The 27,736-nt window shown below is 46.7% G+C and overlaps 1 protein-coding gene across 1 annotated transcript in view; it reads left to right on the top strand.

Annotated features, from left to right (window-relative positions):
* Positions 1–27,736, top strand: part of LOC139262770 (probable ATP-dependent RNA helicase DDX60) — a 191,529-nt gene that overhangs the window by 70,614 nt on the left and 93,179 nt on the right. The window contains exons 15-19 of the mRNA XM_070877924.1: positions 12,624–12,770; positions 14,849–14,998; positions 15,548–15,667; positions 17,826–17,921; positions 24,177–24,292. Of these exons, the coding sequence (XP_070734025.1) occupies positions 12,624–12,770; positions 14,849–14,998; positions 15,548–15,667; positions 17,826–17,921; positions 24,177–24,292 (629 nt within the window). The remainder of the gene's footprint in view (positions 1–12,623; positions 12,771–14,848; positions 14,999–15,547; positions 15,668–17,825; positions 17,922–24,176; positions 24,293–27,736) is intronic.

The raw sequence follows: 27,736 nt of genomic DNA, 5'->3' as shown, positions 1-27,736 counted from the left end.
ATCCAGCCCGAAGTCTTGGGCCCGGTCGTTCACTCTCCTCTCCTTCCCTCCCTCCCTCCCTCTCCCCTCTCCCCCCTCCCCCCCTCCCCTCTTCCCCCCTCCTTCCCCCTCCCCTCTCCCCCCCTTCCTCCCCTCTCCCCCCTCCCCTCTCCCCCCTTCCCCTCCCTCCCCCTCCCCCATCTCTCCTTCCCCTCCTCTCCTCCTCCCCCCTCCCCCTCCCCCTCCCACCCCATTCCCCCCCTAACCCTCACCCCCCCCAACCCCCATCCCCCCTAACCCCCACCCCCTAACCCCCACCTCTCTCCCCCTCCACCCTAACCCCCTCCTCTCTAACCTAACCCCCTCCTCCCTAACCCCCACCCCCGTCTACTTTCCTCCTCCCCCCCTTCTCCCCCCTCCTCCCCCCTCCTTCTCCCCTCCCCCTTTTTCCCCCTACCCCACCCGCTTCTCCCCCTCCCCCACCCCCCTTCTCCCCCTTCCCCACACCCTTCTCCCCCTCCCCTCGCTGTCAGAAACATAGACACTGACAGACAGAGAGTGAATTATCCGGTCATCCTGCAGCGTGGCGTAGCGCAGCGCAGTCTCCCTGGGGCGGAGCAAGTCGATCGCAGCCAGTGGGGGGGGGGGCGGAGCTAGGGATCAGTTTTCTTCTGAGTGCCGGCAGAGTTGCGCAGGCGTGTTGGAGCCTGCGCACATGCGCAATGGCTCAGCAGGGCGTTTCCCCCCAAACTGTGTTTGGGTACCGGGGAGGGATGGTGGAGCGTGGGAAGGGGGCACTGGTGAGGTGACCATTGGGGGAGAAGCATGGGAAGGGATGGAGGAGCGTGGGAAGGGATGGAGGAGCATAGGTTGGGGGGCACTCGAAATGATCGAAGGGCCGGAGGAGAGAGCAGGGTTGCCTCCGTCCAGCCTCTCCCACCGCGTTCAGCCCTCCACACCCCCCCCGCATTCAACCCTTCCCCCCGCGCTAAGCCCCCTCCCCCTCCGCATTCAGCCCCTCCCCACACCAACCCCACCCCACACCCTCCCCACCACACACACCCCCACACACACACACGCCCACAAACCCCCCCACACACCTCCCACACACACACACCCCCACACACACACACGCCCACAAACCCCCCCACACACCTCCCACACACACACACAGCCACACACACCCCCACAAACGCCCCCGACACCCCCCCCACACACACCCCCACAAACCCCACACACATACACACACCCAAACCCCCCCCCCACACACCTCCCACACACACACACACACCCACACCATCCCCCCCACACCCCCACACACATCCCCCCCACACACACACACACACACACACACACACACACCCACCCCTCCACACACACCCCAAACCCCCCCCAACACCTCCACCCCTCACTGTCAGATACAGAGAGAGAGAGAGACACCGACAGAGACACCTTCCCTTCACATAAAGGTAGGACTTCTATTTTTTGTTTGTCATTGATTGGTTGCTTATTACTTTGGTCTTGTTGCTTTAGGTGCAGGGTTCCTTCTATTTTTTATTAATTAATTCCTTATTACTTTTTGTGCTTCGTTTAGTGTTTGGTGCTTTAAATGTACTTTGCTTCTTTAATGTTGTTGTGAAGGTGTTTATGGAAAATCCTCTAACTTCTCTTCCACCCCTGTTGTGATGTTGATTTGTCCTTTGTGTTTTAATGCTTCTCACCGCCGTCTCTGGCTGTGCTTGCACTAAACTTAACTCTAGGTAAGGTTTTTCAGAATTTACAAAAATGGACACTTACTCCATTCTAAGTTAGATTGGAGTAAGTTTTCGCTGCCTAAACTTGCAAAACAGGCCTAAATGGCTGGACACACCCCCTTTTGAAAAAGAATACCTGAACTAAAATGAACCTAAACTAACTCACTAGAACTGGAGCAAACTAAATGCTGAGAATTGCGATTTCTAAGATAATCCAAACTAAACTAGTTGCTCCAAGAAAATTCAGCCCCTTAAGCCTGTTCATCCATTCAATGAGATCATGGCTGATCTGTAACCTAACTCCATATACCCGCCTTTGCCCCATATCCGTTAATACCTTTGTTTAAAAAAACAATCAATCTCCAATTTAAAATTCACAATTGATCTAGCATCAATTGCCGTTTGCAGAAGAGAGTTCCAAACCTCTACCACCCTTTTTGTGTGTAGAAGTGTTTCCTAATTTCACTCCTCAAAGGTCTGGCTCTAATTTTTAGACTATGTCCCCTAGTCCTAGATTCCCCAACCAGCGGAAATAGTCACTCTCTATCTACCCTATCGGTTCCCCTTAGTATCTTGATAACTTCGATCAGATTAGCCCTTAACCTTCTAAATTCTACAACATTAATCTGTGTAATCTCTCCTCGTAACTTAATCCTTGAAGTCCGGGTATCATTCTGGTAAACCTACGCTGCACTCCCTCCAAGGCCAATATATCCTTCCGAAGGTGTGGTGCCCAGAACTGCCACAGTGCTCCAGGTGTGGGCTAACCAGGGCTTTGTATAGCTGCAGCATAATTTCTAACCTATTGTATTCTAATCCTCTAGATATAAAGTCCAGCATCCTATTAGCCTTTTTGATTATTTTCTGTACCTGTTCGTGACATTTTAACGATCGATGTACCTTGACCCCTCAGTCTCTTTGGGCCCCCACTGTTTTTAGCTTTTCACCATTTACAAAGTACCCTGTTCTATCCTTTTTTGGTCCAAAGTGGATGACCTCACAGTTGCCTATATTGAAATCCATTTGCCACAGTTTTGCCTATTCATTTAATCTGTCGATATCACTTTGTACTTTTATGCTTTCATCTACACTGCCTATGATGCCGCCTATATTTGTGTCATGGGCAAATTTGGATATATGACTTTCTATGCCATCATCTAAGTCGTTAATAAATACTGTGAATAGTTGAGGCCCCAACACAGATCCCTGTGGGACACCACTAGCCACATCCTGCCAATTTGTGTACCTACCCAATATATCAAGTCCAGGCCATTAATATATATCAAAAAGAGCAGTGGTCCTAATACCAACCCCTGGGGTGCACCACTGTACACTTCCCACCAGTCTGAAAAACAACCGTTCATCACTGCGCTCTGCTTTCCTCGCCAATTTCGTATCCACACTGCCGCTACCTGCTAATCATAGAATCATAGCATTTTACAGCATGGAAGGAGGCTATTTCAGCCCATCGTGTCTGTGCCAGCCAACAAGGAGCTATCCAGCCTAATCCCACTTTCCAGCTCTTGGTCCGTAGCCCTGTAGGTTACGGCACTTTAAGTGCACATCCAAGTATTTTTAAATGTGGTGAGGGTTTCTGCCTCTACCACCCTTTCAGGCAGTGAGTTCCACACCCCCACCAGCCTCTGGGTGAAGACATTTCCTCTCAAATTCCCTCTAAACCTCCCCCCAATTACTTTAAATCAATGTCCCTGGGTTCTTGATCCCTGGCCAAATGGCCCGCCATGGCCACACCATCCCTTTTTCCGATGGGCTATTTGGCCAGGATTAGGGGTGGCCGGCAGAATTCAATCCTTGGCAGGGCACAGGAGCTCGGCACTTGGCTTTCAAAGGGAGGTGGGCGGCGGGTGGGGGAGGGGCGGGGGTAAGGTGGAAGCCAAGTCAACAAGGAACTTAACTCAGCTCTGTTACCAAAGATGGCGTCGGTAATGCTGATTTCAATTTGGTACGGTAAGATATAGAAAGTGGTCCATAACGCTGTTCTTATAAAAAAATCCGAATTGGCGAAACTCGCAAAAATGGCGTTCTGGGTGGGTTTGACCACGACTAACGTCAGAAAAGGAGTACATTAAAATAAACGTCCGTTCTCTGTTAAGGATGGTGTTATACCATTGACGAAACTTGCAAAATTAAGTTAGCTCCAAAAAACACTGTTTGCTCCAAAAAACTGGAGCTAAATGGTGACGAATATTAAGCCTTTGGTACTGACACCAAAATGGTGACCAGAAAGTAGCTTGACTCAAGTCTCCAAAGCTATTGTACTCCGTGATGCCTCCCTCCTCCTTCTTCAACACAATGGGTGTAACTGCACTTAATGGTGTGGCTCATTCTCGCCTTTGAGTCAGAAGGTTGTGGGTTCACTACCTCACGTTCCCCGCTGGATGTGGCTGACTCAGCTGCTCCACCCGATCCCCAGTGAGCCTCCGACCAGCTCTGAGCACAGGTTTGAGCCTACCTCGCATGACCCTTCCCTCCGAGCCTCCACCCATATGTCGAGGAACCAACTAGGGGGGAGGCCATCTTAGACTGGGTGTTGTGTAATGAGAGAGGATTAATTAGCAATCTCGTTGTGCGAGGCCCCTTGGGGAAGAGTGACCATAATATGGTGGAATTCTGCATTTGGATGGAGAATGAAACAGTTAATTCAGAGACCATGGTCCAGAACTTAAAGAAGGGTAACTTTGAAGGTATGAGGCGTGAATTGGCTAGGATAGATTGGCGAATGATACTGAAGGGGTTGACTGTGGATGGGCAATGGCAGACTTTTAGAGACCGCATGGATGAACTACAACAATTGTACATTCCTGTCTGTCGTAAAAATAAAAAAGGGAAGGTGGCTCAACCGTGGCTATCAAGGGAAATCAGGGATAGCATTAAAGCCAAGGAAGTGGCATACAAATTGGCCAGAAATAGCAGCGAACCCGGGGACTGGGAGAAATTTAGAACTCAGCAGAGGAGGACAAAGGGTTTGATTAGGGCAGGGAAAATGGAGTACGAGAAGAAGCTTGCAGGAACATTAAGACGGATTGCAAAAGTTTCTATAGATATGTAAAGAGAAAAAGGTTAGTAAAGACAAATGTAGGTCCCCTGCAGTCAGAATCAGGGGAAGTCATAACGGGGAACAAAGAAATGGCGGACCAATTGAACAAGTACTTTGGTTCGGTATTCACTGAGGAGGACACAAACAACCTTCCGGATATAAAAGGGGTCGGAGGGTCTAGTAAGGAGGAGGAACTGAGGGAAATCCTTATTAGTCGGGAAATTGTGTTGGGGAAATTGATGGGATTGAAGGCCGATAAATCCCCAGGGCCTGATGGACTGCATCCCAGAGTACTTAAGGAGGTGGCCTTGGAAATAGTGGATGCATTGACAGTCATTTTCCAATATTCCATTGACTCTGGATCAGTTCCTATGGAGTGGAGGGTAGCCAATGTAACCCCACTTTTTAAAAAAGGAGGGAGAGAGAAAACAGGGAATTACAGACCAGTCAGCCTGACATCGGTAGTGGGTAAAATGATGGAATCAATTATTAAGGATGTCATATCAGTGCATTTGGAAAGAGGTAATATGATAGGTCCAAGTCAGCATGGATTTGTGAAAGGGAAATCATGCTTGACAAATCTTCTGGAATTTTTTGAGGATGTTTCCAGTAGAGTGGACAAGGGAGAACCAGTTGATGTGGTATATTTGGACTTTCAGAAGGCTTTCGACAAGGTCCCACACAAGAGATTAATGTGCAAAGTTAAAGCACATGGGATTGGGGGTAGTGTGCTGACATGGATTGAGAACTGGTTGTCAGACAGGAAGCAAAGAGTAGGAGTAAATGGGGACTTTTCAGAATGGCAGGCAGTGACTACTGGGGTACCGCAAGGTTCTGTGCTGGGGCCCCAGCTGTTTACACTGTACATTAATGATTTAGACGAGGGGATTAAATGTAGTATCTCCAAATTTGTGGATGACACTAAGTTGGGTGGCAGTGTGAGCTGCAAGGAGGATTCTATGAGGCTGCAGAGCGACTTGGATAGGTTAGGTGAGTGGGCAAATGCATGGCAGATGAAGTATAATGTGGATAAATGTGAGGTTATCCACTTTGGTGGTGAAAACAGAAAGGCAGACTATTATCTGAATGGTGACAGATTAGGAAAAGGGGAGGTGCAAAGAGACCTGGGTGTCATGGTACATCAGTCATTGAAGGTTGGCATGCAGGTACAGCAGGCGGTTAAGAAAGCAAATGGCATGTTGGCCTTCATAGCGAGGGGATTTGAGTACAAGGGCAGGGAGGTGTTGCTACAATTGTACAGGGCCTTGGTGAGGCCACACCTGGAGTATTGTGTACAGTTTTGGTCTCCTAACCTGAGGAAGGACATTCTTGCTATTGAGGGAGTGCAGCGAAGGTTTACCAGACTGATTCCCGGGATGGCGGGACTGACCTATCAAGAAAGACTGGATCAACTGGGCTTGTATTCACTGGAGTTCAGAAGAATGAGAGGGGACCTCATAGAAACATTTAAAATTCTGACGGGGTTAGACAGGTTAGATGCAGGAAGAATGTTCCCAATGTTGGGGAAGTCCAGAACCAGGGGACACAGTCTAAGGATAAGGGGGAAGCCATTTAGGACTGAGATGAGGAGGAATTTCTTCACCCAGAGAGTGGTGAACCTGTGGAATTCTCTACCACAGAAAGTTGTTGAGGCCAATTCACTAAATATATTCAAAAAGGAGTTAGATGAGGTCCTTACTACTAGGGGAATCAAGGGGTATGGTGAGAAAGCAGGAATGGGGTACTGAAGTTGCATGTTCAGCCATGAACTCATTGAATGGCGGTGCAGGCTAGAAGGGCCGAATGGCCTACTCCTGCACCTAATTTCTATGTTTCTATGTTTCTATGTTTCCCCTCCAACATGCGGTCAGCACAATGGCTGTGACAACTCTGACCTCTGTTCCTTCCACTCTGAACACCCTGACCTCTCCTCCTTCCACTCTGAACACCCTGACCTCCACCCCACAAAATGGACCTCTGACCTTCCCAATGCCTGCCCCCAGCCAAGCCTCTGATCACCTACCATCTCACCGAAGGGCAATACTCAGCGCCGAGCTTACTGCCAGCATCTTGCCGTTGGCAATTAAGCTCAGACAGCAGAGCCTGGTCTCCAATCGTCTTGGCCCCCCTTGCCAATGGACCAAGATCTTGCTCAGCTAAGCCCGTGTGGTAGCTGGTGTGCAACGGCCACCCCACGTTAAAAGAACTCATGCGCAGGCATCTTCCACCCTTCAATATGAAGTTCGGGACCTGGAACAGCAGGACCCTCAGGACAATGTGGACCACTTTCCATATCTCGGGAGCCTATTATCAACAATAGCAGACATCGACGACGAGATTCAACACTGCCTCCAGTGCGCCAGCGCAGCCTTATCGCCGCCTGAGGGAGGCAGTGTTCGAAGATCAGGCCCCCAAATCTACCACCAAGCTCATGGTCTACAGGGCTGTTGTGATACCTGCCCTCATGTGTGACTCAGAGACATGGACCATATACAGTAGACACCTCAAATCACTGGAGAAATACCACCAACGATGTTTCCGCAAGATCCTGCAAATCCCCTGGGAGGACAGACACAGTAACGTTAGCGTCCTCGATCAGGCCAACATCCCCAGCATCGAGGCACTGACCACACTCGACCAGCTCCGTTGGGCGGGCCACACTGTTCCATGCCTGACACGAGACTCCCAAAGCAAGCGCTCTACTCTGAACTCCTACATGGAAAGCGAGCCCAAGGTGAGCAGAGGAAATGTTTCAAGGACATTCTCAAAGCCTCCCTGATAAAATGCAACAGCCCCACCGACACCTGGGAGTTCCTGGCCAAAGAACTCTCTAAGTGGAGGAAGTGCATCCGCGATGGCGCTGAGCACCTCGAGTCTCATCGCCGAGAACATGCAGAAATCAAGCGCAGGTAGCGGAAGGAGCATGCGGCAAACCAGACTCCCCACCCACCCTTTCCTTCAACGACTGTCTGTCCCACCTGTGACAGAGACTGTAATTCCCGTATTGGACTGTTCAGCCACCTAAGAACTCATTTTTAGAGTGGAAGTACGACTTCCTCGATTTCGAGGGACTGCCTATGATGATGATGATGATGATGATGACGATGATGTGGGTTCAAGTTCTACTCCAGAGACCTGAGCTCAAAATCTAAGCTGACGTTTTGGTGCAGTGCTGAGGGACTGCCAAGCTGCCGGAGATGCTACCTATTGGATGAGACGTTAAAACGAGGCCCCGTCTGCTCTCTTAGCTGGGGCTAAAAGATCCCACGGTACTCTCCCGAAGAAGAGCAGAGGAGTTATCCCTGGTGTCCTAAATAAAAACATAAGAAATAGGACCAGGAGTAGGCCATACGGTCCCTCGAGCCTGCTCCGCCATTCAATAAGATCATGGCTGATCTGATCATGGACTCAACTCCACTTCCCTGCCCGCTCCCCATAACCCTTTATCCCCTTATTGTTTAAGAAACTGTCTATTCCTGTCTTAAATTTATTCAATGTCCCGGCTTCCACAGCTCTCTGAGGCAGAGAATTGCACAGATTTACAACCCACTGAGAGAAGAAATTTCTCCTCATCTGTGTTTTAAATGGACGGCACCTTATTCTAAGATTATGCCCCCTAGTTCTAGTCTCCCCCATCAGTAGAAACATCCTCTCTGCATCCACCTTGTCAAGCCCCCTCATAATTTTATACGTTTCGATAAGATCACCTCTCATTCTTCTGAATTCCAATGAGTAGAGGCCCAACCTACTCAACCTTTCCTCAAAAATCAACCCCCTCATTTCCAGAATCAACTTGTGAACCTTCTCTGAACTGTCTCCAAAGCAAGTCTATCTTTTCGTAAATATGGAAACCAAAACTGCACGCAGTATTCCAGGTGTGGCCTCACCAATACCCTGTATTGCTGTAGCAAGACTTCCCTGCTTTTATACTCCATCTCCTTTGCAATAAAGGCCAAGATTCCATTGGCCTTCCTGATCACTTGCTGTACCTGCATACTATCCTTTTGTGTTTCATGCACAAGTACCCCCAGGTCCCGCTGTACTGCAGCATGTTCTAATCTTTCTCCATTTAAATAAGAACTTGCTCTTTGATTTTTTCTGCCAAACTGCATGACCTCATACTTTCCAACTATGTTTCATCTGCCAAATTTTTGCCCACTCACTTAGCCTGTCTATGTCATTTTGCAGATTTTTGTGTCCATCACACATTGCTTTTCCTCCCATCTTTGTATCATCAGCAAACTTGGCTATGTTACACTCAGTCCCTTCTTCCAAGTCGTTAATATAGATTGTAAATAGTTGGGGTCCCAGCACTGATCCCTGTGGCACCCCACTAGTTGCCAACCAGAGAATGAAGTATTTATCCCGACTCGCTCTTCTCTGTTGGTTAGCCAATCTTCTATCCATGCTAATATATTACACCCAATCCCGTGAACTTTTACCTTGTGCAGTATTTATTCCAATATTTATTCCTCAATCAACATCACTAAAGCTGATTATCTGGTCACTATCTCTTTGCTTTTTGTGGGATCTTGCTATGTGCAAATTGGCTACTACCTTACAACAGTGACTACATTTCAAAAGTATTTAATTGGCTGTAAAATGCTTTGGGATATCCTGAGGTCGCGAAAGGCGCTATATAAATGCAAGTCTTTCTTGTTCATGGCCAGGAAAATTATGGTAATTATCAATGCACTTCTTCACGTTCATAGTCCTAAGTTACACTGGTCTGAACTCCTGTACAATACACATCTTTTGACCTCCAGTTTCTTTTCTCAGTAACTGAAAATTCCACAGTCCAAAATAATTAAAAAATATATCACAGATTGAATTAGAGAGGGGGACAACAGAGAGACTAGAAATTGCACAGTGCCCCGTCTGGGGTGATAGCTGAGGGGAACTTCCGGTTGAGAGCCCCAGGAGGGAAGTGGAGCACTAAATCAAGCGCTACCACTTCCCTTGGAATGCTAAAGCAGGCAAGAGGGGCGGTAGCGGCAGAGCGTTCCACAATGTCCCGTGCAGCACTGCCAGGATCACAAGCTCCTTCCCTCCCTTAAAGGGAAGATCCTTTGCTGAGGGCTCTGCAGGTAAACGGATCCAAATGCTCGGTGGCGGCACTTGTGATCCGTGACGATCAGCCCCAAGCACTCTAACAGAGGGCAGGGCTGTTCAATCACGGCAGTACAACATTAAAAAATGCACATTTTAAACATAGAAACATAGAAAATAGATGCAGGAGCAGGCCATTCGGCCCTTCGTGCCTGCACCACCATTCAATATGATGAAGGCTAATCATGCAACCTCAGTACCCAACTCCTGCTTTCTCTCCATACCCCCTGATCGCTTTAGCCGTAAGGGCCACATCTAACTCCCTTTTGAATATATCCAACGAACTGGACTCAACAACTTTCTGTGGCAGAGAGTTCCACAGGTTCACAATTCTCTGGATGACAAAGTTTCTCCTCATCTCGGTCCTACATAGCTTACCCCTGATCCTTAGACTGTGACCCCTAGGTCTGGACTTCCCCAAAATCGGGAACATTCTTCCTGCATCTAACCTATCGAATCCCATCAGAATTTTATATGTTTCTATGAGATCCCCTCTCATTCTTCTAAATTCCAGTGAATATAAACCTAGTCGATCCAGTCTTTCTGCATATGTCAGTCCTGCCATCCCGGGAATCAGTCTGGTGAACCTTCGCTGCACTCCCTCTATAGCAAGAATGCCCTTCCTCAGATTAGGAGACCAAAACTGTATACAATACTCCAGGTGAGGCCTCACCAAGGCCCTGTACAACTGCAGTAAGACCTCCCTGCTCCTATACTCAAATCCCCTAGCTATGAAGGCCAACATACCGTTTGCCTTCTTCACCGCCTGCTGCACCTGCATACCAACCTTCAATGACTGATGAATCATGACACCCAGGTCTCGCTGCACCTCCCCTTTTCCTAATCTGCCGCCATTCAGATAATATTCTGCCTTCGTGTTTTTGCCCCCAAAGTGGATAACCTCACATTTATCCACATTATACTGCATCTGCCATGTATTTGCCCACTCGCCTAACCTGTCCAAATCACCCTGCAGCCTCTTAGCGTCCTCCTCACAGCTCACACCACCACCCAGTTTAGTGTCATCTGCAAACTTGGAGATATTACACTCAATTCCTTCATCCAAATCATTAATATATATTGTAAAGAGCTGGGGTCCCAGCACTGAGCCCTGCGGCACTCCACTAGTCACTGCCTGCCATTCTGAAAAGGACCCGTTAATCCCGACACTCTGCTTCCTGTCTGCCAACCAGTTCTCTATCCACGTCAGTACATTACCCCAATACCATGCGCTTTGATTTTGCACACCAATCTCTTGTGTGGGACTTTGTCAAACACCTTTTGAAAGTCCAAATACACCACATCCACTGGTTCTCCCCTGTCCACTCTACTAGTTACATCCTCAAAAAATTCCAGAAGATTTGTCAAGCATGATTTCCCCTTCATAAATCCATGCTGACTTGGATCAATCCTATCTCTGCCCTCCAAATGTGCTGCTATTTCATCCTTAATGATTGATTCCAACATTTTCCCCACTACTGATGTCAGGCTAACCGGTCTATAATTACCCGTTTTCTCTCTCCCTCCTTTTTTAAAAAGTGGTGTTACATTAGCAGCCCTCCAGTCCATAGGAACTGATCCCGAATCGATAGACTGTTGGAAAATTATCACCAATGCATCCACTATTTCTAGGGCCACTTCCTTAAGTACTCTGGGATATAGACTATCAGGCCTTGGGGATTTATTGGCCTTCAATCCCATCAATTTCCCAAACACAATTTCCCGCCTAATAAGGATATCCTTCAGTTCCTCCTTCTCACTAGACCTTCGGACCCCTAGTACATCGGGAAGGTTATTTGTGTCTTCCTTTGTGAAGATAGAACCAAAGTACTTGTTCAATTGGTCTGCCATTTCTTTGTTCCCCATTATAAATTCACCCGAATCCGACTGCAAGGGATCAATGTTTGTCTTCACTAACCTTTTTCTCTTCACATATCTATAGAAACTTTTGCAGTCAGTTTTTATGTTTCTGGCAAGCTTCCTCTCGTACTCTATTTTCCTCCTCTTAATTAAACCCTTTGTCCTCCTCTGCTGTATTCTAAATTTCTCCCAGTCCTCTGGCTTGCTACTTTTTTTGGCTAATTTGTATGCCTCTTCCTTGGATTTAACACTATCCTTAAATTCCCTTGTTCGCCACGGTTGAGTCACCTGCCCTGTTTTATTTTTACTCCAGACAGGGATGTACAATTGTTGAAGTTCGTCCATATGATCTTTAAATGTTTGCCATTGCCTATCCACTGTCAACCCTTTAAGTATCATTTGCCAGTCTAATTTAGCCAATTCGCACCTCATACTATCAAAGTTACCTTTCCTTAAGTTCAGGACCATAGTTTCTGAATTAACTTTGTCACTCTCCATCTTAATAAAGAATTCTACCATATTATGGTCACTCTTCCCCAAGGGGCCTCACACAACAAGATTACTAATTAGTCCCTTCTCAGACATTGGCAGGCGTCAGTACTTTCACCGTGTCCGGTCGCAGAGTAGGTAGCACCCCGTATCACCCCAAGGAGGCCCTAATAGGAGGTGCATAGGAGGCCAATTTCTCCCCCAAGGTTTTCAGATTTTTGATTCTGAACAATACTGCAGTTGATCACTGGTTTGTGTGTGCGCGGAGAGATATTTTAATAAGGAGTCGGTGTATCTGTGGTGTAAGGAATTGAAGTTTTTCTGATTACTAATCCATGTTGTTATAAGTTCTGCTTCCCAATGTTTAACTGCAGAAAAGAGGACTGATGAAAGACCCCGAGTTTCCAGTCGGTTTAGGAGCAGCACGTTTCCAGCTGCAATACATGGGTCCCTTCCTATTCCGGGAGGAAAGGAATGATCCTGATCCTAGGGTTCAAAATTTCATACCGGACACATGGCAGGTAACTTCGATTGTTCAGCGGGAAAAGGAATGCTATGTGTCATTGAAGCCCGACTAATGTTTTGGACTGTAACCCGGATATAAGAGGGAAGACGCTTAACAAGTCATGTGATGCTTCTCTTTCTATCTTTTTACATAAGAACATAAGAAATAGGAGCAGGAGCAGGCCTCTTGAGTCTGCTCTGCCATTCAATAAGATCATGGCTGATCTGATCTGGACTCAGATCCACTTCCCCGCCCACTCCCCATAACCCCTTATCCCCTTATCATTTAAGAAACTATCTATTTCTGTCTTAAATTTATTCAATGTCCCAGCTTCCACAGCTCTCTGAGGCAGTGAATTCCACAGATTTACAACCCTCTGAGAGAAGAAATTTCTCATCATCTCAGTTTTAAATGGGCAGTCCCTTATTCTAAGATCGTGCCCTCTAGTTCTAGTGTCCCCCATCAGTGGAAACATCCTCTCTGCATCCACCTTGTCAAGCCTCCTCATAATCTTATACATTTCAATAAGATCACTTCTCATTCTTCTGAATTCCAATGAGTAGAGGCCCAGCCTCCTCAACCTTTCTTCATAAGTCAACCCTCTCATCTCCTGAATCAGCCAAGTGAATCTTCTCTGAAATGCCTCCAAAGCAAGTATATCCTTTCTTAAATACGGAAACCAAAACTGCACGCAGTATTCCAGGTGTGTCCTCACCAATATCTTATATAGCTGTAGCAAGACTTCCGTGCTTTTATACTCCATCCCCTTTGCAATAAAGGCCAAGATTCTATTGGCCTTCCTGATCACTTGCTGTACCTGCATACTAACCTTTTGTGTTTCATGCACAAGTACCCCAGGTCCCACTGTACTGCAGCACTTGATGGAGGCATAAATGTTCCTCGGTCCGGCACAGCCCAGGTAGCTGGACAGGTGAGGAAGGCCTTTTGGCCCACCTGAGCACATGGACCCAACAGTCCCCTGTCCCATCCTCTTGTTTTTTTCCCCACAACTAGTTCCTGAGTTTTTGCCTCCACTACCCTGCTCAAAGCTCTACTTTAAGTGTTTGGCATTCTCTGTGGGAGGAATTACTTCCTGATATCGGTGAAAGCCTGTGTGTTTTACACGTTTGAACCTGCATACCATTCCAACTCATTCTGCCGGTACACCAGCCTCTTCATCTTTTGTGACAGCATCAAGCTGGTTCTTAAACAAGTTGAGGGTCTTAACTTTTACCACCCTTTCTGGCAACTAGTTCCAGCTGTTAAAGAGATACTTGCCCTTCTCAGCCCTCACCGGAACCAATTGACTGGTGTCCTGGTCAATATTTATCCCTCCAGGAACTTAACAAAAATACAGATTATCTGGTCATTATCACATTGCTGTTTGTGGGAGCTTGCTGTGCACAAATTGGCTGCTGCGATTCGCACATTACAATGGTGACTACACTCCAAAAAGTACCTCATTGGCTGTAAAGCGCTTTGAGACGTCCGGTAGTCATGACAGAGGCTATATAAATCCAAGTCTTGCTTTTTTTCTTGAACTGTCTTGTACTGGTGTTTTGCTGTATCTGGAAGTACTATTCTAGAAAACGGCTCAGGCAGCAGCTGTGAAGATAACATTTCAGGTCAATGGCCTTTCATCAGAGGTTATGTTTAACCTTTATAAATCACTGGTCAGGCCTCATTTGGAGTATTGTGTCCATTCTGGTACCGCACTTTAGGAAGGATGTTAAGGGCATAGACAGGGTGCAGAGGAGACTTACAAGAATGGTTCCAGGGACGAGGGACTTCAGTTACATGGAGAGACTGGAGAAGCTGGAGTTGTTCTTCCTGGAGCAGAGAAGGTTAAGTGGAGATTTGCTAGAGGTGTTCAAAATCATGACATGCCACTCTGCCTCTCCCCAGTTAATGATGGCGCTCCTCCCTCTCTCTCCCTCCATGATAACCCGACATAATGGAAACTGAACATGTATTAAAATATAACTTGTTTCTCTACATGTGACAACCAAACTGGGGGCTGTGAAGATTACAAAACCTACATTGTAGAACAGAGTGGTGCAATATGTTTGACACGTGTCTTTGGTCTGATTTCAGAGAGAGCTACTAGATGCAGTGGACAATAATGAATCTGCAGTGGTAGTCGCTCCAACCTCATCGGGAAAGACCTATGCATCCTACTACTGTATGGAGAAAGTGCTGAGAAGCAGCGATTCCGGCATTGTGGTGTACGTTGCACCAAACAACGTAAGGAGCAACATTCAGTAATGGCATGAAACACGGTTGAGTTATAACTTGCATTTATACATCGTCTTTTACGAAATCTGGACATCCCAAAGCACTTTTATAATGTGGGAAATACGGCAGCCAATTTACGCACAGCTCCCACAAACAGCAATGTAATAATGACCAAATAATATGTTTTTAGTGATGTTGGTTGAGTGATAAATATTGGCCGGACACCGGGATAACTCCTCTGCTCTTCTTCGAGTTAGTGCCGTGGGATCTTTTACATCCACCTGACGGAGCAGATGGAGGCCTTGGTTTATCGCCTCATCTAAAAGACAGTACCTCCAACAGTGCAGCACTCCCTCAGCACTGCACTGGAGTGTCAGCCTTGATTTTTCTGCTCAAGTCCCTGGAGTGGGACTATGAACCCACAACCTTCTGACTCAGACACAAATGTGCTACCCACTGAGCCACAGGTGACAGAGAGTGGACTAGTACCTGCATTAAAATAGCAGTCAGCAAAATCTCTTCCCTCAAATATAACAATAACACCTGCTCTTTTTTTAGGCCCTTATCAATCAGGTGGTGGCAACTGTCTACGCAAGGTTTACCAAGTCATTACCAGGAGGAATGGTCACGTGTGGATACCTCACAAGAGATTACCAGTCCAATGTTCACAATTGTCAGGTATATTCTGGGTTATATTACGTGATACAACAATCAATAAGATACTTACAACTTCAAGAAGATAGAAAAGCCATGAGTTATGTTCTAAATCCAAGTGCCTGATATAAAATATTGTTCTTGGGACGTGGGCAACACAACCCATTCCTAGTTGCCTTGAGGTCATTACGGGGCCAACCACATCGGGCGGGACTGGAGTCACATGTAGACTACACTAGGTAGGGGTGGTTGGTTACCTTCCCTGAAGGTCTTCAGTGAACAAGTTCGGTTTGTACGACTATCTGGGAGCTCTTGAGGTCATTTTGTCTGGTGGCAACCCACAGATTTCAATAAATTCAATTTCACAATGTGCCATCCCGAGATGTGAAATCAGGATCTCTGGGCTGCTAATCATATCATAGGCAGTCCCTCGAAATTGAGAAAGACTTGCTTCCACTCTAAACATGAGTCCTTAGGTGACTGTACAGTCCAATACGAGAACCACATTCCCTATCACAGGTGGGACAGACAGTGGTTGAAGGAAAGGGTGGGTGGGAAGTCTGGTTTGCCGCACGCTCCTTCCGCTGCCTGCGCTTGTTTTCTACATGCTCTCGGCGATGAGACTCGAGGTGCTCAGCGCCCTCCTGGATGCACTTCCTCCACTTAGGGCAGTCTTTGGCCAGGAACTCCCAGATGTCGGTGGGAATGTTGCATGTTATCAAGGAGGCTTTGAAGGTGTCATTGAAACGTTTCCTCTGCCCACCTTGAGATCGCTTGCTGTGTAGGAGTTCCGAGTAGAGCGCTTGCTTTGGGAGTCTTGTGTCCAGCATGCGAACAATGTGGCGCGCCCAGTGGAGCTGGTCGAGTGTGGTCAGTGCTTCGATGTTGGGGATGTTGGCCTGGTCAAGGACGCTAACGTCGGTGCGTCTGTCCTCCCAGGGGATTTGCAGGATGTTGCGGAGACATCGTTGGTGGTATTTCTCCAGCGATTTGAGGTGTCTACTCTATATCGTCCACATTTCTGAGCCATACAGGACGGCAGTGTAGACCATGAGCTTGGTGGTAGATTTGAGGGTCAGATCTTCGAACTGATGAGTTGCTAATCCAATATGTTAACCACGAGGCTATTGCACCTTTGGCACTTGTCTTTCCTACCTCATTTATGATGGCAAGGGGAAAACAGATTGGTGAGGATGATTCACGATAAGTCTGGTCAAGTTGCATCAAATGGAACTACAGCAAAGTACAATAAAAGTACAACATCCGAAATCCGGAATCCTCGGGACTGAATCTGTGCCGGATTTCGGTTTTGCCGGATTTCGGACCTTGCCGCTGCTCACCGCTCGCCGAAATGTCCGATTTTCGGACAATTCTGGTTTTCGGAGTTCCGGATTTGGGACTTTGCACCTGTATTAGTAAAAAAAAAATCATTAACAACAATAACATCAGCGTGCATTAATATAGCGCCTTTAATGTAGTAAAACCGCCCAAGGTGGTGCTCAGGAGAGTAATCGGATAAGTTATGATACTGAGCTAAAGTAGGAGACATTAGGATGGGTGATCAAAAGCTTGGTTAAAGAGGTAGGTTTGAAGGAGCAGCGTACAATCATAGAATCATAGAAACGTACAGCACAGAGGAGGCCATTCGGCCCGTCGTGCCTGTGTTGGCTCTTTGAAAGAGCGATCGTGCTGAGTCCCACACCCTTGCTTTTTATCCGTAACCCTGTAAGTTCCAGATCCTCGAGTACCCGTCCAACTCGAGGAGAGAGAGCTGGAGAGGTTTAGGGAGGGAAGTCCTGAGCTTCGGGCACAGGCAGCTGAAGGCATGGCCGCCAATTGTTGGACGAAAGAAGTGAAGGATGAACACGAGGCCAGGGTTAGAGGAATGCACAGATTTTGGAGCATAGCAGGGCTGAAGGATGTTACAGAGACCGGGAGGGGCAAGGCTATGGAGGGATTTGAACATAAGATTGAGAATTTTTAAATGGAGGCATTCAGGGACCGAGAGCCATAGTAGGTCAGTGAGCACAGGGGTAATGGGTGAACGGGACTTGGTGTGAGTTAGAATACGGGCAGCAGAGTTTTGGATGAGCTCAGTTTTATGGAGGGTGGAGGTTTAATGGTAAACAGTGGCGTTTTTTGCTTGCTATCGAAAGTCTGATGATATATTAATTTCTTGCAGGTCCTTGTGACTGTACCACGTTCTTTAGAAATTCTCCTACTTAGTCCTCATCAACAGGATTGGGCAAAAAGGATTAAATATGTGATATTTGATGAGGTAAGAAACTAGATTGCCCAATAAGTTGCCGAATAATAATTGGTGTATGGATCACTTGAAGTTAGTTCGTCACATCGGGAGGGAAATTGGCCTGGTTGCACCTCCTGTTAGTGCCTGCGGGGGGGCGGTAACGGGGTGCTAAGCGGTTACCGACCGGGCGTGGCAAAATCACCGATGCGACGCCCGTGAACTTCCCTGGCGGTTTTGGCTGGCGCTAACACTTACCGCCTCGCTCTATTGCGCCCCATAGCTCATGACATCATCCGTCGCGCACCACACTGTTACCGCCCCGGATGTAATATTCACTCCCGCCCCCTGCAGCATCACCAGGCATCAACAACGGCAGCTGCAGGAGGCGTTGTCACCTCGGCTGGCCGCTTGGGGAGCGCTAATTAAAGGCAGTGGTGGTCAGGAGGGGCAAAATGTATTTATCGCCCCATTCTGCTGCCTCCTGATTTCTTTTGCTCCCGCCGTTGCTCAGCCCTGCTCTCTCTTGAGAGTGTGTGTGGCTGCTCGGCACGTAACACAGACTGCGTGAAGATTGCTGGAACCCATCATTGGCCCTTCACTCTAAGCGAGGGAAGGAGCCGGTACAGACGGCAGGGCTGCACGGAACAATGCTCAGTGTTTAATTAACGCTCCACTTCCCTCTTGGAACGCTAAAGCGGAAATTCCTGGCGGCAGCAAATCTTTTTCGCCCGGCGATACATTTGCGCTCCCTGAAATGTTATCGCCCCTAACCGGGCGCTACACAATCTCTAGCCCATAGTATTGGCAGCACAGAAACAGACCGTTTTGTCCTATTTATCCATGCTGGTGTTTATGCTCCACACGAACCTCCTCTCACCCTTCCTTCATCTCGCCCCGTCTGCAAACACTTCTACTCCTTTCTCCCTCATGTTTATCTAGCTTCCCCTTAAATGCTTCAGTTCCATTTGTCCCAAACCCCTCCCTGTGGGAGCGAGTTCCACATTCTTACCACTCTCTGGGTAACGAAGTTTCTCCTGAATTCCCCATTGGATTTATTAGTGACTATCTTATCTTTATGGCCCCTAGTTCTGGTCTCCCTCGCAAGTAGAAACACCTTCTGTCCGTCTACCCTGTCAAACCCTCTCATAATCTTAAAGACCTCTATCAGGTCACCCCCTCAGCCTTCTCTTTTCTGGAGAAAGGAGCCCCGGCCTGTTCAGTAGCTCCTGATGGGTATAACCTCCCAGTTCTGGTATCATTCCAGCTGCTCGCGATGTAGCTTTACTCACTGTGTGTGAGAATACTTCTGTATAAGGTTCCAAATCTATGATTCACTCGCTCAGCTCCCACAAGGTGGCTGCATGTTTTCAATAATTGGCTTCAAAGTCCCTTGAGTCGGGACGGGCAAATGAAAAATTGCTGGAAGGTGCAGACGTGGGGATATTATACAGAGCAGTTACAACACGGAAACAGCTCATTCGGCCTATCCTGTCTGTGTCGGCACTTGCTCTCACGCGAGCAGATAGTGCTAATCACATTTCCCCGCCCTATTCCCAAAGTCCCTTCAGCCCCTTCTCCAATCTAACCTCGACTGTTCATAGAATGGACACAGCATGGACGGAGGCCATTATGACTGTTGTCATACATAGATTGAGCCTTAACCATTAACCCCAGAAATGAATACCACATCATTGCAACTCTCAGTGTAAAGAAGTTTCCCCTGCTCTCTATTCAAGATCAATCTTATATATTTTTTTGATTTTATTTTTTATATTCATTCATGGGATGTGGACGGTGTGTGACTTGGAGGGGAACATGTAGTTGGTGGTGTTCCCAAGCGCTTGCTGCCCTTGTCCTTCTAGGTGGTAGAGGTCATGGGTTTGGGAGGTACTGCCGAAGAAGCCTTGGCAATATCTATAGCCCCTCAGTACTGATGCCTCGATCACTGGAATTACATGGGATTTGCAGCACAGAATTGGACCAATAGGCCCTATGCTGATGTTTATGCTCCACATGAGCCTCCTCTCACTCTTTATACTTCAACTCACCCTAGGTAGATGGACCAAGTCTGATTCTATCCAAACTGTCTTGTTGGATCATAGAGTCATACAGCACAGAAAGAGGCCATTCAGCCCATCGTGCCTGTGCCGGCTCTTTTCCCCATGTCCCTCAAATTCCGATTCAAGTATTCATCTAATTCCCTTTTGAAAGTTACTAATGAATCTGCGACCCCCCAATTTCAGGCAGTGCATTCCAGATCATAGCAACTCGTGACGTAAAGAAATTCTATCCCCCTGGTTCTTTTGCCTGTGTCGATCGGGTGAGCACAGTTTCGGGCCTGGTTCCGATGTGACCGGCATGGTGAGAGAACCTCCCAACACTCACTGTGCAGGCTCACGTGAAGACTGACCAATGGGGGCAAAGTACCAGAGGGCGACTGCCACCTGTGGAACTCTTCATAACGATGTAAGAAAATTTGAAATAAGAGCAGGAGTAGGGGGAGTGTTTGCTAGTGCTGTTGGGGAGGGGTTAAACTAATATGGCAAGGGGATGGAAACCTCTGCAGGGAGACAAAATGAAGTTAAATGGGGGTAGAAACAAAAGATAGAAAGAAGAAAAGTAATAGTGGAGGGCAGAGAAACCCAAGGCAAAAATCAAAAAGGGCCACATTACAGCAAAATTCTTAAGGGACAAAGTGTGTTACAAAGACAAGCCTTAAGGCCCTGTGCCTCAATGCGAGGAGTATTCGGAATAAGGTGGACGAATTAACTGCGCAGGGAGCTATTAACGAATATGATATAATGGGGATTACGGAGACATGGCTCCAGGGTGACCAAGGCTGAGAACTCAACATCCAGGGGTATTCAACATTCAGGAAGGATAGACAGAAAGGAAAAGGAGATGGGGTGGCATAGCTGGTTAAAGAGGAAATTAATGCAACAGTAAGGAAGGACATTAGCTTGGATGATGTAGAATCGGTATGGTTAGAGTTGCAGAATACCAAAGGGCAGAAAACACTAGTGGAAGTTGTGTACAGACTACCAAACGTTAGTAGTGAGGTTGGGGACAGCATCAAACAAGAAGTTAGGGATGCGTGCAATAAAGGTACAGCAGTTATCATGGGCGACTTTAATCTACATATTGGTAGCAATATAGTGGAGGAGGATTTCCTGAAGTGAATTAGGGATGGTTTTCTAGAACAATATGTCGAGGAACCAACTAGAGGGCTGGCCATCCTCGACTGGGCGATGTGTAATGAGAAAGGACTAATTAGCAATCTTGTTGTGCGAGGCCCCTTGGGGAAGAGTGTCAGTAATAAGGGAGAATTCTTTATTAAGATGGAGAGTGACACAGTTAATTCAGAAACTAGGGTCCTGAACTTAAGGAAAGGTAACTTCGATGGTATGAGACGTGAATTGGCTAGAATAGACTGACGAATGATACTTAAAGGGTTGACGGTGGATAGGCAATGGCAGATATTTAAGTATCACATGGATGAACTTCAACAATTGTACATCCCTGTCTGGAGTAAAAATAAAACAGGGAAGGTGGCTCAACCGTGGCTAACAAAGGAAATTAAGGATAGTGTTAAATCCAAGGAAGAGGCATATAAATTGGCCAGAAAAAGCGGCAAACCTGAGGACTGGGAGAAATTTAGAATCCAGCAGAGAAGGACAAAGTGTTTAATTAGGAGGGGGAAAATAGAGTATGAGAGGAAGCTTGCTGGGAACATAAAAACTGACTGCAAAAGCTTCTATAGATATGTGAAGAGAAAGAGATTAGTGAAGACAAACGTAGATCCCTTGCAGTCACAATCAGATAAATTTATAATGGGGAACAGAGAAATGGCAGAACAATTGAACAAATACTTTGGTTCTGTCTTCACGAAGGAAAACACGAATAACCTTCTGGAAATACTAGGGAACAGAGGATCTAGAGAGAAGGAAGAACTGAAGGAAATCCTTATTAGTCAGGAAACTGCGTTAGGGAAATTGATGGGATTGAAGGCCGATAAATCCCTGGGGCCTGATAGTCTGCATACCAGAGTACTTAAGGAAGTCGCCCTAGAAATAGTGGATGCATTGGTGATCATTTTCCAACAGTCTATCAACTCTGGATCAGTTTCTATGGACTGGAGGGTAGCTAATGTAAGACCACATTTTAAAAAAGGAAGGAGAGAGAAAACAGAGAATTATAGACTGGTTAGCCTGACATCGGTGGTGGAGAAAATGTTGGAATCAATTATTAAAGATGAAATAGCAGCGCATTTGGAAAGCAGTGACAGGATCGGTCCAAGTCAGCATGGATTTATGAAAGGGAACTCATGCTTGACAAATCTGCTGGAATTATTTGAGGATGTAACTAGTAGAGTGGATAAGGAAGAGCCAGTGGATGTGGTGTATTTGGACTTTCAAAAGGCTTTTGACAAGGTCCCACACAAGAGGTTAGTGTGAAAAATTAAAGCACATTGTATTGGGGTAATGTATTGATGTGGATAGAGAACTGGTTGGCAGACAGGAAGCAGAGAGTCGGGATTAACGGGTCCTTTTCAGAATGGCAGGCAGTGACTAGTGGGGTGCCGCAGGGCTCAGTGCTGGGACCCCAGCTATTTACAATATACATCAATGATTTAGATGAAGGAATTGAGTGTAATATCTCCAAGTTTGCAGATGACACTAAACTGGGTGGCGGTGTGAGCTGTGCGGAGGATACTAAGAGGCTTCAGGGTGACGTGGACAGATTATGTGAATGGGCAAATGCATGGCAGATGCAGTATAATGTGGATAAATGTGAGGTTATCCACTTTGGTGGCAAAAACGTGAAGGCAGAATATTATCTGAATGGCGGCAGATTAGGAAAAGAGGAGGTGCAACGAGACCTGGTGTCAAGGTACATCAGTCATTGAAAGTTGGCATGCAGGTATAGCAGGTGGTGAAGAAGGCAAATGGCATGTTGACCTTCATAGCTAGGAGCTTTGAGTATAGGAGCAGGGATGTCTTATTGTAGTTATACAGGGCTTTGGTGAGGCCTCATCTGGAATATTGTGTTCAGTTTTGGTCTCATAATCTGAGGAAGGATGTTCTTGCTATTGAGGGAGTGCAGCGAAGGTTCACCAGACTGATTCCTGGGATGGCGGGGCTGACATATGAGGAAAGACTGGATTGACTGGGCCTGTATTCACTGGAGTTTAGAAGAATGAGAGGGAATCTCATCGAAACATATAAAATTCTGATGGGACTGGACAGGTTAGATGTAGGAAGAATGTTCCCGATGTTGGGGAAGTTTAGAACCAGGGGTCACAGTGTAAGGATAAGGGGTAAGCCATTTAGGACTGAGATGAGGAGGAAATTCTTCACTCAGAGAGTTGTTAACCTGTGGAATTCTCCACCGCAGAGATTTGTTGATGCCAGTTCATTGGATATATTCAAGAGGGAGTTAGATATGTCCCTTGTGGCTGAAGGGATCAAGGGGTATGGAGAGAAAGCAGGAAAGGGGTACTGAGGTGAATGATCAGCCATGATCTTATTGCATGGTGGTCCAGGCTCGAAGGGCCGAATGGCCTACTCCTGCACCTATTTTCTATGTTTCTATTTGGCCGCTCGAGCCTGCTCCACTATTCAGTAGGATCGTGGCTGATTCTCTACCTCAACTCCACTTTCCCGCACTATCTGCATCTTCCTTGATTCCCCTCAAGTCCAAAAATCTATTAATCTCAATCATGAATATACTCAACGACTCAGCATCCACAGCTCACTGCGTAGGAAGTTCCAAAGATTCACAATCAAATAAGAATGTTGTATGTTTCAATGAGATCACCTGTCCTTCTAAACTCGAGAGAATACAGGCCTAGTCTACTCAATCTCTCCTCATAGGACAATCCCCCCATCTCAGGAATCAGTCTGGTGAACTTTTGTTGCACTCCCTCTACGGCAAGTATATCGTTCCTGAAGTAAGTCACCATAAAATAGTACTTTGGATGGGTGACTGAGAATGTTGGCAAACTGCATTGTTTAGAGAAGTCGCTCGTGTCAATTGTACAGTAACAGGGTTACGAGCATAGGAATAGGAGTAGGCCATTCCGTCCCTCAAAACTGTTCTGCCAATTCAATCAGATTGTGGCTGATCTGTACCTTAACTCCATCTACCCACCTTGGTTCCACATCCCTTAATATCCAAACCCGAGAAAAGTTTCCTCTCACCGCTCTTTCTATTCCTTCATGTTTTGTTGGCTATGTAAGTAGAAGACGTGATGCGAAACGATGAACTGTTATCTTTATGTTGCAGGTTCATTGTCTGGGTGGAGAAATAGGTGCAGAAGTCTGGGAACATCTATTGGCGATAATCCGTTGCCCTTTCCTGGCTTTATCGGCAACCATCAGCAACCCAGAAGAACTCACTCAGTAATTTTGCATTTAGCCATTTCACATTTACATTATCGCCTATAATTAACCTCATGTTTTCTATATTTTTTAAACTTTTATTTTTTACTCGTTCCTGGGATGTAGGCATTGCCGGCAAAGCCGGTATTTATTGCCCATCCCCAATTGCCCTTGAGAAGGTAGTGGTGATCCGCCATTTTGGAGGGCAGTTAAGAGTCAAACATATTGTTGTGGGTCTGGAGTCACATATAGGCCCAGACCGGGTAAGGGCAGCAGATTTCCTTCCCTAAAGGACGTTAGTGAATCAGATGGATTTTTATGACAATCCGGCAGTTTCATGGTCACCATTTCATTCACAGGATATGGGCGTCGCTGGCAAGGTTGGCATTTATTGCCCATCCCTAATTGCCCTTGAGAAGGTGGTGGTGAGCCACCTTCTTGAACCACTGAAGTCCGGAAGTCCGTGTGGTGAAGGTGCTCCCACAGTGCTGGTAGGGAGGGAGTTCCAGGATTTTGAACCAGCGACAATGAAGGAACAGCGATATATTTCCATGTCAGGATGGTGTGTGACTTGAAGGGGAACTTGCAGGTGATGGTGTTCCCATGCACCCGCTGCCCTTGTCCTTCTGGGTGGTAGAGATCGCGGGTTTGGGAGGTGTGGCCATGTTTAATCTCTGCTCAGTAGAGATACAGCCCTCCCTTAACCAATTATATTTATTTCACCTCTTTGCTCAGCCGACAAAACTAAAGGTGAGATGAGGAGAATGTTTTTTTACGCAGCGAGTTGTGATCTGGACTGTGCTGCCTGAAAGGGCGGTGGAAGCAGAGTCAATATTGACTTTCAAAAGGGAATTGGAAAAGGAAAAAAACAATGGGGAAAGAGTCGGCGGCGGGAGTGAGACTAATTGGATAGCTCTTTCAAAGAGCTGGCACAGGCACGATGGGCGATTGGCCTCCTTCGATGTTGAATCATTCTATGATTCTGTAAAGTGACGAACAACACCAGTTGTCGTCTTTTACCAATTATCTGTAATCTGTGCCCTCTGGTTAGTGTTCTCCTGCCGGTGGAAACAGTTCCTACTCGATCAAAGCCGCTCATCATTTTGATCAGCACTATCAAATCTCCCCTTAACCTTCTCTGCTCTAAGGCGCACTGGAGAAGGTGCAAAAAAGATCGACAAGGTTGATACCAGAACTGAGAGGTTAGAACATCAGGAAAGTCTGAACAGGCTGGAGTTCTTTGCTGCAGATTACAACAATGACTGCACTCCAAAAGTACTTCACTGGCTGTAAAGCACATTTGAGATGTCTGATGGTCGTGAAAGGTTGGGGCACATGGGATTGGGGGTAGTGTGCTGGCTTGGATTGAGAACTGGTTGGCAGACAGGAAGCAGAGAGTAGGAGTAAATGGGTACTTTTCAGAATGGCAGGCAGTGACTAGTGGGGTACCGCAAGGTTCTGTGCTGGGGCCCCAGCTGTTTACATTGTACATTAATGATTTAGACGAGGGGATTAAATGTGGTATCTCCAAATTTGCAGATGACACTAAGTTGGGTGGCAGTGTGAGCTGCGAAGAGGATGCTATGAGGCTGCAGAGTGACTTGGATAGGTTAGGTGAGTGGGCAAATGCAGATGAAGTATAATGTGGATAAATGTGAGGTTATCCACTTTGGTGGTAAAAGCAGAGAGGCAGACTATTATCTGAATGTCGACAGATTAGGAAAAGGGGAGGTGCAACGAGACCTGGGTGTCATGGTACATCAGTCATTGAAGGTTGGCATGCAGGTACAGCAGGCGGTCAGGAGAGCAAATGGCATGTTGGCCTTCATAGCGAGGGGATTTGAGTACAGGGGTAGGGAGGTGTTACTACAGTTGTACGGGGCTTTGGTGAGGCCACACCTGGAGTATTGTGTACAGTTTTGGTCTCCTAACTTGAGGAAGGACATTCTTGCTATTGAGGGAGTGCAGTGAAGGTTCACCAGACTGATTCCCGGGATGGCAGGACTGACATATCAAAAAAGACTGGATCAACTGGGCTTGTATTCACTGGAATTCATAAGAATGAGAGGGGATCTCATAGAAACGTTTAAAATTCTGACGGTGTTAGACAGGTTAGATGCAGGAAGAATGTTCCCAATGTTGGGGAAGTCCAGAACCAGGGGTCACAATCTAAGGATAAGGGGTAAGCCATTTAGGACCGAGATGAGGAGAAACCTCTTCACCCAGAGCGTGGTGAACCTGTGGAATTCTCTACCACAGGAAGTTGTTGAGGCCAATTCACTAAATATATTCAAAAAGGAGTTAGATGTAGTCCTTACTACTAGGGGGATCAAGGGGTATGGCGAGAAAGCAGGAATGGGGTACTGAAGTTGCATGTTCAGCCATGAACTCATTGAATGGCGGTGCAGGCTCGAAGGGCCGAATGGCCTACTCCTGCAAAAATTTTCTATGTTTCTATGAAAGGAGCTATATAAATGCAAGTCTTTCTTTTAGCAAATAGAAGGCTGATAGGTGACCTGATAGAGATCTTTAAAATTATTCAAAGGCCTTTAATGGGATAGATGTAGAGAAAATGTTTCCACTTGTGGGGAGTCCAAAACTAGGGCCATCAATGTAGGATAGTCACTAATAAATCCAATCAGGAGAATCCTCTTTACCCAGAGAGTGGTGAGAATGGGGAATTTGCTACCACATGGAGTAGGTGAGTAGCATAGATGCATTTAAGGGGAGGCTAGACAAACACATGAAAGAGAAAGGAATAGAAGGATTTGTTGATCGGGTGAAATATAGAAAAGAGGTGCAGGAGTAGGCCATTCGGCCCTTCGAGCCTGCACCACTATTCAATAAGATCATGGCTGATCATTTACTTCAGTACCCCATTCCTGCTTTCTCTCCATACCCCTTGATCCCTTTAGCCATAAGGGCCACATCTAACTCCCTTTTGAATATATCTAACGAACTGGACTCAACAATTTTCTGTGGTAGAGAATTCCACAGGTTCACAATTCTCCAAGTGAAGAAGTTCCTCCTCATCTCGGTCCTAAATGGCTTACCCCTTATCCTTAGACTGTGACCCCTGGTTCTGGACTTCCCCAACATCGGGAACATGCTTCCTGCATCTAACCTGTCCAATCCCGTCAACATTTTATATGTTTCTATGAGATCCCCTCTCATTCTTTTAAATTCCAGTGAATATAAGCCTAGTCGATCCAGTCTTTCTTCATATGTCAGTCCTGCCATCCCTGGAAACAGTCTGGTGAACCTTTGCTGCACTCCCTCAATAGCAAGAATGTCCTTCCTCAGATTAGGAGCCAAAACTGCACACAATGCTCAAGCTGTGGTCTTATAAGGCCCTGTACAACTGCAGTAAGACCTCCCTGCTCCTATACTCAAATCCCCTAACTATGAAGGCCAGCATGCCATTTGCCTTCTTTACTGCCTGCTGTACCTGCATGCCTACCTTCA

Source organism: Pristiophorus japonicus, chromosome 1 (genome assembly GCF_044704955.1).
Source record: "Pristiophorus japonicus isolate sPriJap1 chromosome 1, sPriJap1.hap1, whole genome shotgun sequence".
Taxonomy (NCBI): Eukaryota; Metazoa; Chordata; class Chondrichthyes; family Pristiophoridae; genus Pristiophorus; species Pristiophorus japonicus.
The sequence above is the reverse complement of the archived record's forward strand: the minus strand, read 5'-3'. Positions and strand labels throughout refer to the sequence as shown.